At 43.6% G+C, this 16,097-nt stretch overlaps 1 protein-coding gene across 8 annotated transcripts in view; it reads left to right on the top strand.

The window, feature by feature from the left end:
* LOC109711691 overlaps nucleotides 514–16,097 on the top strand; it is a 44,950-nt gene continuing 29,366 nt past the window's right edge. For 2 of the 8 annotated variants that reach the window (XM_020234847.1, XM_020234850.1), the window contains exons 1-7: nucleotides 516–1,056; nucleotides 1,267–1,393; nucleotides 1,702–1,791; nucleotides 2,089–2,205; nucleotides 2,303–2,473; nucleotides 2,579–2,734; nucleotides 2,816–3,303. In XM_020234847.1, coding sequence (XP_020090436.1) covers nucleotides 983–1,056; nucleotides 1,267–1,393; nucleotides 1,702–1,791; nucleotides 2,089–2,205; nucleotides 2,303–2,473; nucleotides 2,579–2,734; nucleotides 2,816–3,303 — 1,223 coding nt within the window. In that variant the 5' untranslated portion in view covers nucleotides 516–982. Of the gene's footprint in view, nucleotides 1,057–1,266; nucleotides 1,394–1,527; nucleotides 1,612–1,701; nucleotides 1,792–2,088; nucleotides 2,206–2,302; nucleotides 2,474–2,578; nucleotides 2,735–2,815; nucleotides 3,304–16,097 lie in introns of those variants that run through there. The other 6 variants (XM_020234854.1, XM_020234855.1, XM_020234848.1 and 3 more) reach the window with 6 other exon arrangements.

A 16,097-nucleotide genomic window follows, 5' to 3' on the forward strand; every position in this document is an offset into this window, starting at 1 on the left:
AAAACTCAATAGTAGTACGACTATTATACTATTGATAATACCAGCCTTTGGTACTATTGAGTTTTCTACCGTTAGATTTATCCTTTGATTATTTCCACTCGTTAGATTATACTATTAAACCAACCACCCACTCAACCCCAGGGGACCACTATTAATTTAACCGGGGACCACTATCATCCTAACCGCACATCTTTTTATCCAACGGCCAAAAACTCAATAGTACCAAGGGTTTGGTACTATTGATAGTATAATAGTATATATANTATATATATATATATATATAATTTATTCGGGTTCGGGTTCAGGTTCGGGTTTGGGTCGGGTTTATGCAAAATCCATACCCGTATCCATATCCATACCCATATCCGAATCCATACCCATTTAGCTCGGGTATATCCGGCCCGTTCGGGTAATTTTTCGGGTATCCATACCCATTGACATCTCTACAGTGGACCATGCATGCAATTTACCTAGAAAGAAAAAAAAGAAGAAAAGAAAAGAAAATGCAGCTGGGCTGGGCATAAAGGGCCTTCTCTGTCTTCCTCTCTCGGCTCATCAGTGCGGAGATCCCGGAAACACGAAATCACGATAAAGGAGAGAAGAGAGGCAGAGAGAGAGAGAGAGGGGAAGAGAAAAGCCATCCTAATTCCTAAATGCCATCCTACCGCCAAATTGGCCGTGGTGGTCTATCTTATCGTCATATATTTACTTCATGCAAATCCACCAATGTGAATCACAACCCCTTCTATTCTTTCTCCTGTGAGGGTTAGACTTGTTCCACGGAAGAACCCAATATACTCCGGAAGGGAGAGGAAGGGGGTTTGGGCATTTGTTTATTACGAAATTCCCACAGCTGTTGTTGGTATGGTATGTGGGATAGCACCACCACCACTTTGTTGATTAGGAGGAGTGCTTAGGTGGAGGAAGAGACGAGAAGCTAGAAGAGGGAAGAGGAGAGGGGGCCCAACCCAACGGCTGAGGAATGCTGTGCCTGAAAGCGGAGGCTTTGGCTCACGAAATGTTCGCTTCCCATGGCGTTATCCTGCCTGTGAATCTGTTAAGACCCCCCTCTCTAACATTTTTACACGCTGACAGCGAAGCACTACCCGACGCTCACATTTCTTTTCTTGGTTTTACTTTCCCCTCTTCTCGGATCCGTCCGTCGTCGTCATCTGCTTCTACTTTTACCGGCTCTTTTTTTTTTTTTTCCTCCTCTCTCGGCGTTTCGTTCTCTCTGCACTTTTGCCCTCGCTACTATCCAAACAGGGGAAGCTCTGTCCAGAGGGCGATGCGCAAGGTCGGCCGGCGGAGATCAGCAGCCGCATCCCGGCGTTCCCACCCGCCGCCAGTCTCGTCGTCTGGTGACGCATCCGCCAGCTGTTCCGGTGTTGAGGTGACTGGCCGTCCTTTCTCTCCCTTTCTTTCTTTCTTTCTTTCTTTCTTTGTCTTTACGCACGTCAAATTTGGTTGCTAGTACAATGTGCCTAATTTTCTTTGTTTCTGCTGTTTCCTTCGTAGCTTCTGCTCTTCTCCCGTGAATGTTTTCCGTTTATTACTTGGAATTTCTTGTTTAAGTACTTACTGCAGCTTGCTGAATGACCTTTTCTAAATGTGACTTCAATTATTGACACCTGTTACCATTTTTTTCTCTCTCGTTGTTTCTTTCTTGATACGGTAATATCATAATTTGATTTCTAATAGGATGACAAGAGCAATGGCAGCGGAAGAAATGGAGGAAACTGTAGCCAGAAGATGCTGTGCTATAGATCTCAGCTCGAACAGGAAGTAAATGTGCTTCTCTCTTGATAGCCCACTCAATTTGCCTAATTTTTTTGTATTTTTTGGCTGCTTCTTGGTACCGTAATCCATTGGAGAAAGTCACAGCTTTTAATGAATTACCTGATAAGACATTTGATAAATAACTGTTGAATTCAAAGTATTTAGGTCCTTTTTTAGATGTCCTAATAAATTATCTTTTGATAACTTCTAGTCCATCGCATAAGCTTTTATGATCAGACTTTTATCTTTTTAACTTCCGTCAATAAGTTTGTCTCATTATATATCTTCCATACTAATGTAACTCCGTAGGTGAACAAGTTGCAGAGGCAGCTCCAAGAAGAGATTGATTTGCATATGGCTTTGGCAAATGCTGTAGCACATAATACTGTCCCTTTATTGAACTCTCCAACAAAGATTCCTGATAAGGTAATATGTATTATCATTTCTTTTCGTTTACCTTCTAAACACTTGAAATTTTTTTCAAGACTGCTCACAAATTATCTGGTTATTGGAATCTTTCTAGGCTCAGGAGCTTCTAGCTAACATCGCTTCATTGGAGAGCACAGTTTCAAAACTTGAGGAAGAGTTGGCTGCGTTGCATTCGCGACTTTCTCATGAGAGGAATGAAAGACTACTTGCCGAAACACATCTTAGATGTTTACGATCGTCAACTTCTGGTAGCACATGGGAAGAGGTAGCAGATGCATTTTTCATTCTTTTCGTGTATATTTTCTTTTTCTACAAGTGTAAATTATTTTTTATTACTAATTTTGCCAATGTTTCTTGATATCTCGTTCAGAGCATATCATCGTTGAGAAATTTAAAGTCTGGAGCATCTCGGATAACTCCCTTAAGGCAGCAAGATTTGTTATCTGAATATGAAGATCAACAATTAGATTCTGGAGACATCCTATTGGGCAACAAGGAAGAGGAGGAGGAGGAGGAGGAGGAGGAGGTTTTTTTTTCATATCTAATTCAATTTCTTAGAAATGGTCATTTTTTGTTCAGATTTAGTCTGTAATACTTTTTGTTTCAGGTATTAGGATCGTCTTTCATGGTGAGAGAAGAAGGGAAAAAAATGGATGGATCAATGCTACAACCTGATGAAACAGAAATAATATTGAACAATATGCAAACGAACCTATGGAAAAACCCAAATCATCTCTCAGAAGAAATGGTGCGATGCATGAGAAACATTTACCTCTGTTTATCTGAATCATCGAAGATATCTCCAAAGGCGTCTTCTTCTGAGTGTTCTTCATCTCTGCTAGTTGGGCACCTATCTGGTTGTTCATTGCAATCTTTCTCAGATTGGTCCGTTATGCCCTCAATGTTACACAGCCTTTCACTTGAGCCAAATAACAATGACGGCATAACGGATCAGGTTAAATGGTTTGATCCTTATAGAGTAAATGGGAGGGTATGGAGAGAAATTGGAAGCTTCAGTTTGGCAGCTGAGGTATCTTGGATGTCTGTTGGAAAAGCACAACTAGATTATGCTACTGAGGCCCTAAGAAAGTTCAGGTTTGGCTCTGTACTTTCTATGAAAACTATGAATCCTGATATATTGAGCATGATAGGTTGTTACCTTGAATAAATTATTCTTGGGGCCTGATAGCTTGTTGATTATATATCCAACAAGCTTGCACTTAGTCCAGTTATTAGCAGCTATGAAAGATCTTTCCCTAAGCAATTCGTGATGCATTTTGCTTGTTTTCTTTTTCTTCATTGCTCTTCCTTTTCAATTATGTGTGTGGATACAAAATTAGTTAAGTTCTTCACAATAATTCTGCAATTTTACCACTTCCCATGTAATAAACATTCATTTTGAAAATTTATTTTGTGATCTTTCTCTTCTCAAATTATGAACATTCTGTCATGCCCCGAGTCCGCCAATTGGGCTTGCTCGGGCACGTGCAATAGACTCGCCGAACGGGTTAGGTTCTCCCTGTTGCACGAAGCGGTAACATACATCAACCTGTACAAACGCATATATGATATGGGTACATATAGCATCAGAGTGTAATACTTCTAAATTTAAAACCATTACAATTAGCCTTTTTAAAGTTTATAACATTTATTTTTTTCCAAATTATTATAATTTTTCATGTCCATACAAAAGAAGTACTCTCTAGACCAACTCCCAGTGATCTAGCTATGTCGCTATGCCCTTGTCACGGTCCCGCACCACCGGTAGTAAACAACAATGGGGTGAAAACTTTAAATAAGTTCTTAGTGGGTGCAATTGCCGAAAATGATGATCTACACTCACTCGGTCCGAAGGACGCATTAGTAGATAAAGATAATAAATTCAAATATTTAATTCCTTGCGCCCCCGAGCACTCGAGTTAAGCATCCAAAAGAGGGTCTGGAGGCCCTCAAATGCCTTCCGAAACCATTCCGGGCACCCAGTACCCTGTTTCAGCCGTCCGGAAAGTCTAAAACTCAAACTTCACTTCTTTTTGGGATTTTGTTTCGATTTGAATTGATTTCGATTCGATCCAAACTCAGCCTAAGTTTCTCAAAACTCATTTTAGTCTTGTATAGCATGACTTAATCCGCACTTTGTAAATTTTTCCAAAGTTCGGTACATTACACATTAATTCTAAAAATTTACTTTTGTGATCTTTCTCTCTTTAAGACTATCCAAACTATTTAAATCCATTTTCTTACTACAAATTTGTGGTTTATATGCAAGAACGCAACATAATCTTTATACCACATCTTGGAATCATCCATGTGAGTCCTTGAAAACTAGTAACTAGGCCAATTGGCCAGGCTCCCACCCACAAGTTTGTGTAGTTATTTTTGAAAAGTACTTACTCTTGTTTTTGGTTTATCGTCGGATTAAATTTTGTTTTTCATTTTAAAAAGTAAGCTTTTTTTTTGCAATAAAACTATTATTGGAATTTGTTAGTAAATACGTACTTGTTTTTTTTTCCCTGTATTAGAATGAGGATGCCTTATAGCTTTCATAAGCTAAGCCAATTCGTAGCATAGGTAGATTTTCTGTTATTGGGTAAATTCTTGTTAGTTTTCTTTTGTTAGTTATACAGTTTGGGATTGTTGTTGATAATAACATGCCAGAGCTTTGTGAAACCTTTTTTAGTTAGTAATAGTCTTTTAATTTAAAATCACCATTCTGATTTAGATTGTACTTTGAATTCTACTTCTTTAGTTTAGTAGTATATGCATTTTTAGTAACATGGTTCTATGTTTAGTATTCTCGTATGCTACAATTCAATGCCTAGTAATGCTCTAGTGACATTAACTGTTGTGTACTTTTGAATGTTGGGCTGTCAATGCTGTTAGTACCATGGCTCAAAAACTCAGTTGCAATTTTGGTTTTGAAATTTGCCTAAATGAACAGTTTTAGTAGTATTGCAGATTTTGCCGGTGCCTTTGGGTGTCATTCCAATATTTGCTAGGTCTTCGAACTTTTCAAAATGATCAAATAATTGGAGAATTGGAATAGTCATATTCACGCCCTAGGGCCTCTTAGTAGAGCCTTTTCAGAAATAGGGCCGATTTGAAAACAGAGTTAGTGGAAAATGCCCTTTTTTTTTGAAACATTATCTTGCCAACGGGACGGAATAGATCCGCCACAAACACAGGAATTCCTGTCCACTTGGACAGAGTTTTCCATGTATTTGCACGACGCAGCACCTATTACACCATCCATAGCACACAACATCACTCACGCAAATCAGCAAATACAACACAGATGCTCATGCGTTCGATCAGCTAATCATTCTTAAGATGATGCATGCTCTAAGCACTTTTTAGACGAAGGATGATGCAGATGCAAAATACGCCAAACAACTCCATCATTTAAAAGCGTTTTTCACTCGGAACTTTATTTTAAAAATCTAGTATAGCGATAAATCCGGAAAAATCATTTTGAAAACCGTTTCCTATACGAAAACTCATTCTTTTGAAATCCGACTATCACGAGGGTAGAAAATCGTGTTCATCATAAAACCACGACCGTACATCACCACTACCACAGATAGTAAACAAAAATCCACCGTTCATTTATTCTCAAAAATAAACATTCACATCAACCAAAAGATCACCTAACTGAACCACAACAGTCTACTTTATTAATGAATAAATATAAAAGGGCGAAGATTAGAATAACCAGAATCACTGATGACTGCACGGGACCTCTAAAGCTTACTTGCTAATCGCGTCCCACGCATTGTCCCGATCCTCACCGTTGAGATCACCTGAAATTGGGAGGTGGGGGGTGAGAAACCAACAAGAGGTCTTCTAGTGGGTACCGCAAGTCGATGGGGGCAAGTGTACTCACTGGCAACCGAGAGATATATAATAGCATGATATGAAATGTACAGTAGCAAGTGTGAATTGAAAAGAAGTACAAGGATGCAACTGCTGCTACTGTAGAAAGTAAAAACACGCGTCAACCGGACGAATAGTCTAAGAATACCCAATACATTTGCCATGTTGGTCTAAAGACCTTAGGCAAATGCCACGCCTACCCTACCTGGCATGTGACCTTAGCAATAGACCGCTTAGGGTTCACGAGTCGGAAATACAATCACTTTTTCGAAAAAGAACACTGATGCCGTGGCCAAATTGTTGGTGTATGTAAAATGCATATGAGTTGTGGCGATCGATGCAATATGATCAATAGCCATTCGTCGGCAATTAGCCGACATCGAATCCACATGGAATATGCCGACCAACAAGGTCACCCAATCTCATAGATATCACAATAAGCCGACCACTTAGGTCTAATCCATGATAAGTCATGCATAGTCATCACATAGTACCGCTTTACCACCGAATCACAATGAACATGGATGAAAGATAAAGTAGAGCAATAGACAGCGAAGTCAAGTGGTGAAGTACTTATCATCCAACGTTGGTATATAAATAGGTAAAAGGAGAAATGGAAGAATATCACCGAGCGAGCACCACAATATCGACTTCGGAATGAGTACCCACTTGACAAGGAAGATGTACCTAGCTCCTAAGGTGTACTGGATCGTCGACCAGACCTATGAAAGCTCCATCGAGTCAAGATGTAACCCTAGATCTGTAACAATGGAGAGGTGAGGGGAGTAGCTACTAGAAGCAGGGGAGTCTAAGTCAATGGAGAGCGACAGTAGATTTGGGGGAGAAAGGTCGGAGTAAGGGGTTGAGGCAATAACGGGTCGGGTTAGGTTTTGCTACCCGCTTCGGCAATAAGTGGACCACAGGTTGCTTTACACAACACCTTCCAATGTGGCCCAACGAGCTGGCCTATACGAGAATGGCGGCCCAACCGGCTTGTGTAGTATTTAGTTTCTTTTACTGCCTTACGTATATGTAATTGCACTTTAGTCCCCCAGATAGTATGCTATAAGTAGTAGAGGGGGTAGACTGTAATGGACCTGAACGGAATAGTGCATCTTCTTCTCCAACCTTCTTCTTCTCTCTTCTCTACTCACTCTACTCCGAGCCCTCTTCTTCCCTCAGTCTTTCCCCTTTATTTTTCTTCCCGAATTCCCTGAATTGCAATCTCGATTAGCCATCATCCCTTCCGCCTTCCTCTCCTCAGAGCATTGTCTTCATAGGGGGTTGCGGCGAGTCCGGGTCATAACAATATGGTATCAGAGCCGTTCGATCCCCGAACACTGTAGGCAGAAATTCCACGTTGGATCCAGATCGAAGGATCTGTAGAGCCAACCCAGGAAAATTTGGTCTGCAATCGGGATTCCATCCCAGGGTGGAATCTAGATTACAAAGATTGACCGCCACGGAAATTCAAGGGAATTGAGTATTAAGGAGCCAGGAGGAACATCATTGGGAAGGAATCGGAGCAGATCAAGGCAATTCTGCATTCCCTCTCAGAGAGCCAACATTGGGTCCAGTCGTGAAAATCGTTTCAAATTTGTTAGCAAAACCAATCAGATCATGGCCGATGGCACGAGACTCAAGGTGCTCGATGAACACGTTCATTCCTTGGAGCAGCAGTTGCAGGAGCTGACCAATGGGACTAGCAAGAAGTTCGAGGAGTTGAGCCATAAAGTTGATATGATACAAGCTGAAGAATACTCCCACTTCGAAGCGCTACGCCGAGATTCAGCCAACACAGTGAAGAAGATAGAGCAACTCATGGAGCTCATGGTCAACTAGCAACATGCCTCTTTTTCTAAGGGCGCGATGGGAACTATAACACAAAAAGAGCGAGGTATTTTACCCACACCCCCTGTTCCGTTATCAAAAGAAGATGCAAATTCATATCAAGTGCACAGTAGGAACAACAATGCATTGCCCCTACCACGGTTAGAATTTTCAATGTTTAATAGGGAAAACCCTAGGAGTTAGGTTAGGCGATGCGAAAAATGTTATGAGAATTATGGAGTTAAAGAGCATAAAAAACTAGAGTTAGCAACTATGCACATGGATCCCAGAGTGGACATTTGGTTTCATGGCTACCTGGCGGAGAAAGGAGTAGTGAATTGGGAGATGTTTGCACAGGACATATGCAAAAGATTTGATTCCAGTGGGGATGTCGTTGAAGAATTTAATAAGCTCACGCAGCATGGAACAGTAGAAGAGTATCAGGAACAAATCGAAGATCTGAGGTCGCAGCTACTAGATACCAACTCACACTTCGCGCAGGAGTATTTCTTGTCCAGTTTCTTAAGTGGGTTAAAGGAGGAGATTAGGACTGCTGTTAAAATGATGCACCCAAGCTCTCTCACCCAAGCCTTCGAGCTTGCAAGGTTGCAGGAGCAAAACATAGCCACGGTAATGAAAAAGAGTAGAGTGTGGTTTAAAAGTCAAGGTAGTACCCTACTTGGTAGTGGCTACAAGGGCAACAGTTTGGCAGCGCCGGCAAGGTTACCTGACAACACCAGGAACTATGCCAACAAGATAGCCACTGAGAGGTTCCAGCCAAGTAGACAACTGATCGAGCAGAGAAGAGCCGCGGGGTTGTGCTTGAAATCTGGCGAAAAATACTCATTCGGGCACTAGTGTAAGCAACAGACAGTGCACTCTATGAATGCTATGAGCGAAGTTGCGGAGATTTATGACGAGGAAAGTCTAATGGAGGAAGGGGAGGCAGAAAAGCAAGATGACATAGAAGGAGAAGAAATTGGGCTGTCGGTGCACGCCTTGAGTGCTGAGAACCCACAGGAGACCATCAAAATTCCAGGGGAAGCAAAAGGGAAAGCCCTAGTTATCCTTGTGGGTACGGGTAGTACCCACAGCTTCATAGACATAAACACTGCCAAGGAGATTAAGGCGACTGTTGCCTCGACCTCACCCTTATCTGTAACAGTGGCAAACGGACAAAATGTGCTCAGCAAATTAAAATGTCCGGGATTCTTCTGGAGAATGCAAGGGGAGGGGTATACCTTGGACCTGCGTGTGATAAGATTAGAAGGATCTAGCATGATACTGGGAATCGACTGGTTAAGAGTTCATGGGCCGGTTATATTCGACTACGAACATCACACAGTTACCATCACGGAAGAGGGGAAGAAAGTGGAGTTAAGAGGGATGGCTGAGAAGGCAACAATCAAGAGCCTCACTGCCAGACAGTGGAGGCAAGAGTACTTTGAAGGTAGTTGCTGCGCTCTCGCTCAGTTGTTAAGGGTAGAAGAAGCCGAACAGATGAACATTCCCCCGCAAATACAAGCAGTCCTACAGGAGTTCGAGGATGTATTCAAGGAGCCGCAGGGACTTCCGCCAGCTAGGCCCCAAGACCATCGAATTCCTTTGTAAGCAGGAGCGCAACTGGTTAATGTTCGATCATATAGATATACTTATGAACAGAAGAACGAAATGAAGAGACTAATTCGAGAGATGCTCGTCACCTCGGTGATCCAGCCGAGTAATAGTCCCTATGTGTCTCCGGTTTTGCTAGTTAAGAAAAAAGATGGAAGCTAACAATTTTGTGTAGACTACCGGCAGCTTAACAAGATTACCGTCAAGGATAAATACCCGATACCGATCATTGAGGAGCTACTAGATGAATTGGGGGGATCCAAGTATTTTTTAAAGATAGACCTCCGATTAGGCTACCACCAGATCCGGATGAACCCAGAGGATATTCCGAAGACGACCTTCAAAACCCATGTGGGCCATTACGAATTCTGAGTCATGCCGTTCGGGCTCACAAACGCGCCGACGACATTTCAAGCAACAATGAACGAGGTATTCGCACCTTTACTTCGAAAATTTGTTCTCATTTTTTTTGATGACATATTGATCTATAGTTGCACGATCGAAGACCATATGAAGCACTTGGACGAGGTGCTTGGTATCTTAAGAAAAAAATCAGTTTTTTGCCAAAAGGTCGAAGTGTTTCTTTGGACGAGCAAATCGAGTATCTAGGGCATATTATCACCTGCCAAGGGATCGCCACCGACCCGAGCAAGATAGAGGCCATGTTACAATGGCCGGCGCCGGATTTAGTTAAGGGGTTAAGGGGATTTTTGGGGCTGACAGGATACTATCGGAGATTTATTAAAGGGTATGGAACTATTTGCAAACCTTTGACGGAACTATTGAAGAAGACAGGATTTAAGTGGAATCCGGTAGCACAAGAGGCCTTTGAGAGGTTAAAAAAATTGATGACGGAAGCCCCTGCACTTTGCTAGATTACACAAAAACCTTTGTAGTAAAGGTTAGGGATGCAAACGGGGCGGATCTGGGGGCGGGAGCCCCGCCCCGCCTCCCGCCCCGAATCCGTGACGGGTTGAAAATAGTTATCCCATAATCCGCTCCGCCTCATAACCCGCCTCACGCCGGCGCCCCGAATCCGCCCTGCCAAAATACGCGTGTTGAAGCCGTTGAGGGTATGGTACTTGTAGACGGAGGCAAAAAAGGAGATGGAGGCGAGGAAAAGCGCGGTAGCCGGCAGCGGCGAGGGAAAGGGCGGCGGCCGGCGCAGGCGAGGGAAAGGGGGCGGCGGAGGCGAGGGGAGAAAATGGGTGGTGACTGGTAGAGGGGAGAAAAATGGGCGGCGACCGGTCGTGTTGGGGGAGAAGGAGTTGGGGTGGTCCTGGTGGAGGGGTTCTAGGGTTGTGAGACTTTTTATTAGGGTTTTGCAAAATAAAAGCTAAGCTGCTAAAGATAGTTGGGTTTTTTGTAAATATATTATTTTTCATGGGTATTTAAAAAAATATATAAATGATTTTTGGGGCGGATGATGGCCGGATAAAAAATTTTCCCGTTTCCTGCCCCGAATCCGCCTCGGATCATAAAAATTGCCCTGTTTCCTGCCCCGAATCAGTTTATTTCCTCCCGTTTACTGCCTCATTCGCGGCGGATCGGGGCGGGAGCTCCACCAACCCGGATCCATTTGCATCCCTAGTAGAGGTTGATGCATGTGATCAAGGGATAGGAGCAGTATTGACACAAGAAGGCCGACCCATAGCCTCCCTAAGTCAGGCTATAAGCAGGAAGAATTTAGGATTGTCCACTTATGAAAAAGAGTTTCTGGCAATATTGATGGCGGTATCCAAGTTGAGACATTTCTTGAGTCCGAAAAGGTTCATCATCAAGACGGATCACGAGAGCTTGAAGCATTTGCTGGAACAGAGAATAACCACAGCCATTTAACAAAAGGGGATGTTGAAATTGCTGGGGTTAGATTATAAGATACAGTACAAGAAGGAAAAGGAGAACAAGGCTTCGGATGCTCTCTCCCGCAGGGGGCATGAAGAAAGGAGTAGTCGAGCCATCTCAGTGGCTGTTCCCGAGTGGATCACGGACGTACTAACTAGTTACCAAGGAGATGAGGAATGCCAGAAGCTCATAGCTCAGCTAACCCTACAGCCAACAAGGTCATCAGCTTATGCCTATGATCAGGGACTACTACGCTACAAGGGAAAATTGTACATTGGGAAGGAAGGGGATCTTCGGCGGAAGCTACTTGATCAGATGCACAATTCGGCCTTAAGAGGCCATTCTGGACAGCAAGCTACTTACAAAAGAGTTAAGAAAGTCTTCTACTGGCCAGGGCTCAAGCGAGAGGTAGAAGAAATGGTGAAAAATTGCACGATTTGCATTCAGAATAAGGCGGACAATCACTCTTATGCCGGCCTACTACAACCTTTACCAGTTCCCTATAGCATCTGGCAGGAAATTGGTATGGATTTCATAGAAGGGCTCCCTCGGTCCGAAGGAAAAAATTCGATAATGGTGGTGATAGATCGGTTCTCCAAATATGGGCACTTTATTTCCCTGACACATCCCTACACAGTTGCAACAGTAGCCCGAGCCTTCTTCGACACCGTCTACAAGTTACATGGACTACCTGAGAAAATCATCTCAGATAGAGATAGAATCTTTACAAGTGAATTGTGGAAGGAGTTATTCAAGATGCTGGGAACAAAGTTACTCATGAGCTCGGCCTACCATCCCCAAACGGACGGACAAACGGAGCGACTCAACAGATGTGTGGAAAACTACTTGCGCTGTTTGTGCTTCCAGCACTCGCAAAAATGGCATCGGTGGCTAGCGCATGCCAAATGGTGGTATAACACCAACTTCCACACATCTCCGGGAACCACTCCGTACCAGGCCCTTTACGGCAGAACACCGCCAACTACCTTGTTGCTAACTTAGGGCTGAACTCTACAGAAGACCTACAGGAATGGGGGCGTGCTTAGGGAGAACCTACTGAAGGCCCAAAACAGGATGAAACAGTTCGTCGACCGCCGAAGGATGGACAAGGAGTACAAAGTCGACGACTTTGTATTCTTAAAACTTCAACCTTATCGCCAAAATACAGTGGCAGAGCGATGGAATCTAAAACGTTCCTCAAGATACTTTGGGCCCTACGAGATCTTGGAAAGGATCGGCGCGGTGGCTTACAGATTGCGACTCCCAGAAGGCTCCAAGGTGCACCCCGTTTTCCATGTCTCCCTACTCAAATGAAGCCCGCCCGAAGGACAGCCGTCCATGACCGTAGCACCTCCCGTGCATGAGGAGCAAACCCCTACGGCACCTGAGTCGATTTTGGATCGGTGCATGGTACGGCGCGGTAACAAGGTCGTAGCTCAGGTTTTGGTGTCGTGGAGCAACCTTCCTGCAAATCTGGCAACTTGGGAAGATTATTGGTCTCTCAAGGAGCAATTTCCCGGCTTTGATCCTTGAGGACAAGGATCTCTTCATAGGAGGAAGGGATTGTAACAATGGAGAGGTGAGGAGAGTAGCTACTAGAAGCAGGGGAGTCTAAGTCAAGGGCGAGCGACAGTAGATTTGGGGGAGAAAGATCGGAGTAAGGGATAGAGGCAACAACGGGTCGGGTTGTTGGTGTTGCTACTCGCTTCGGCAATAAGTGGACCACAGGTTGCTTTACACAAAGCCTTCCAATGTGGCCCAACGAGTTGGCCCATACGAGAATGGCGGCCCAACCGACTTGTGTGGTATTTAGTTTCTTTTACTGCCTTACGTATATGTAATTGCACTTTAGTCCCCCAGATAGTAGGCTATAAATAGTAGAGCGGGTAGATTGTAATGGACATGAATGGAATAGTGCATCTTCTTCTCCAACCTTCTTCTTCTCTCTTCTCTACTCACTCTACTCCGAGCCCTCTTCTTCCCTCAGTCTTTCCCCTTTATTTTTCTTCCCGAATTCCCTGAATTGCAATCTCGATTAGCCATCATCCCTTCCGCCTTCCTCTCCTCAGAGCATTGTCTTCATAGGGTGTTGCGGCGAGTCTGGGTCATAACAAGATCACTTACAGACATCGAACTCACAAACCCTTAGCTACCAGAAGATCGGTTTCCTTTTACTGATTCCTGTAATTCGCCAGGAATTTTCGAAAACTCATCGGAATGCTTTCGACCCGCGAAGTGTCTCGGAATGTTTCGATTCACACCGTCAATCACCCGCTGACCCGAAATGCCCTAATTTGGGTGCCTGAGCAACAAACACATGATCTCGTGCCAATAATTTCTTTTAGTGATATTAACACAGTACCAGGTTCTCGAAAATGCCAATTTTGGCTTTGAAACCCACCGGCGCTCACCCGCTGTCTCCGAATGTTCGTGACAGCGAGGGCAACCAGCTAACTTGCTTGGCGATGAAGCACAGGGCATTTACACAAAAATCCGAACTGAAAACGTGTTCTTGCGGCAATTTTGTCAAAAAACGCAACAAAATCCCAATTTAACCTTGCAAGGGCCACCGAGCCATGGGCAATCAACAAATAGTGACCTCACAATGACCGAGGCAGTCCATAACACCTTAATTGTTTCTAAGTCCCTAATAATAAATCTGTTTGCATTTTATATATATAAAAATAGAGATTTTGACATTTTATTGAATATTGTGAGGTTTCGAAACCAATCGGCAGTGCTCGCTGATAGGTCTTGATGTGCCGAAGATCGTGCTTGCTGTCCGAAGCATGAACAAAGGTTGCGGAGTGTGTCGGGGCTACGTGAATTGTGGCTTCAAAGGTCATCGGGAGTGACAATGCTGGATCCGCCAATCGGGGCTCCTTCAATAGCAAAGAAGGTGAGCACGGTGTCCTCAGGCCCTTAGAAGGGCATTGCTCGCACTCTGGATGGTCACCGATCACCCTGCTGGCCGGATTAGTGAAGTCGGCCCCAAAAAGCCCTAGATCGGGCTAGATTGGAGAAAAGGGAGCAAGGCTCGGCTGCTAGTGGCCAAGGAGTGCGCGCACCGACCGGAGGGGAGTGCAGCCGATGCGGGGTGATCGACAGTGGCGGCGCTATAAAAATCACGACCAAAACAACGGAGCTCGGGCTAGGGTTATAACACTCGTCAATGGGGGAAGTTGAGGGTCGACGGGGCGGCACCGGACGGTGGTATAGTTCCACCAGGGCCCTCCGTGACGGCGGGGCACGATGGCGGCGGCAGCCGCATAGCGCGGCCCAAACTTCAAGAAGTTGTGTTCAAGATGGACTTGGCGGCCACGGCGGCACAGAGCGATGGCGGCACTCGTCGGGGCATGGTTGCCTGAGCCTTAAGACACTGGCAGTATGATCCCGAGGCGGCGCGGCCAAGGGGGAGGGGTTATGGGCTTGTTTGGAAGTGAGGGACAGAGAAAGGTGGGGAGAGGGCTTGGGGGTGGCTTGTATGGGGCTCCGGTAGCCAGAGAAGATCGCTAGAGCTCAGAGAGGGAAGGGTACTGTGGCAGCTAGGGCTTGAGGGGAGAAATGATGGCAATAGGGTTAGAGAAACCCTAGAGTCCATATAATAGGTTCATTTGCAAACCTCAAGACGCCTGTACCCGCGGTCTCACGCAAATCCATACATGAAATGTCAGGATTTTTTCAAAAATACGAATTTTCACATTTGGTGCCATCTCATATTTCACGCATTCTTGTGCAAATGGCTCGCCGAATTTGAAAACGAACTAAGCTAGGACTAATGGCACCGCAGGACCATTAAATCTACGTTTTCGCTTTGTCAGGAACGGTCGCCGATTCGCGATATACCCATCTCTCTCTTCCGACCCTATCATATATATATATATATATATATATATATATATATATATATATATATATATATATATATATATATATATATATATATATAGAGTCCAGCTACTATCCTATTAATAGGATTGGGACCATTGTCCTATCAAGTCGTTTTGAATCATCGACACTCCAAATTGATAATCGGCACCATTGAAATTGATCTACACTATAAGAAATATTTAAAAACCGAATTTTGTAATTTTTGAAAATCATTATCAAGTTTATCGAAGAGTCGAAAAAATGAACGGTCATAAATGAATAACCTTCTTAAAATAGAGGTTAGACTTATCTAAATAGTATAAAAAATTTTCTATAAAAAATTCAAACAGTTTGGATTGCATTACATCGTTAAACAAGCAAACGGCTTGTATAGGCCGTAAAAAATTGTCGATTTTACTTTCCTTTGATCACCATGTAAATAATTTTTAAAATTTCTGAAATTAAGTTTCTAGATATTTCAAATACTCTAGATCAACTTTAATGGTTCCGATCATCGATTCGGCATCTCTATCATCAAGAATGACTTGATAGGACGATGGTCTCTATCCTATTAATAGGATAGTAGCTGGATTCTATATATATATATATATATATATANATCATGAATGTAAATGGATGCAATGTTTATGATCAAAAATGAATCATAGTACTTGTAAATGTTTAGTTTTCCTTTCTTTCACTAATGGCTATTGCTTACCCTCGTGTAAGCCGTTTGTGTATATTTCCGCTAGTGCTTTTCTCTTTTGATGAAAATGTGCATGTGATGAGCCTTGGGCGGATAGGGGAAACTCTGTCCGTTCGGCGTCTGTTTGACGTGCTCGGGTCGGGCCAAATTG

Source organism: Ananas comosus, linkage group 6 (assembly GCF_001540865.1).
Source record: "Ananas comosus cultivar F153 linkage group 6, ASM154086v1, whole genome shotgun sequence".
Lineage (NCBI taxonomy): Eukaryota > Viridiplantae > Streptophyta > Magnoliopsida > Poales > Bromeliaceae > Ananas > Ananas comosus.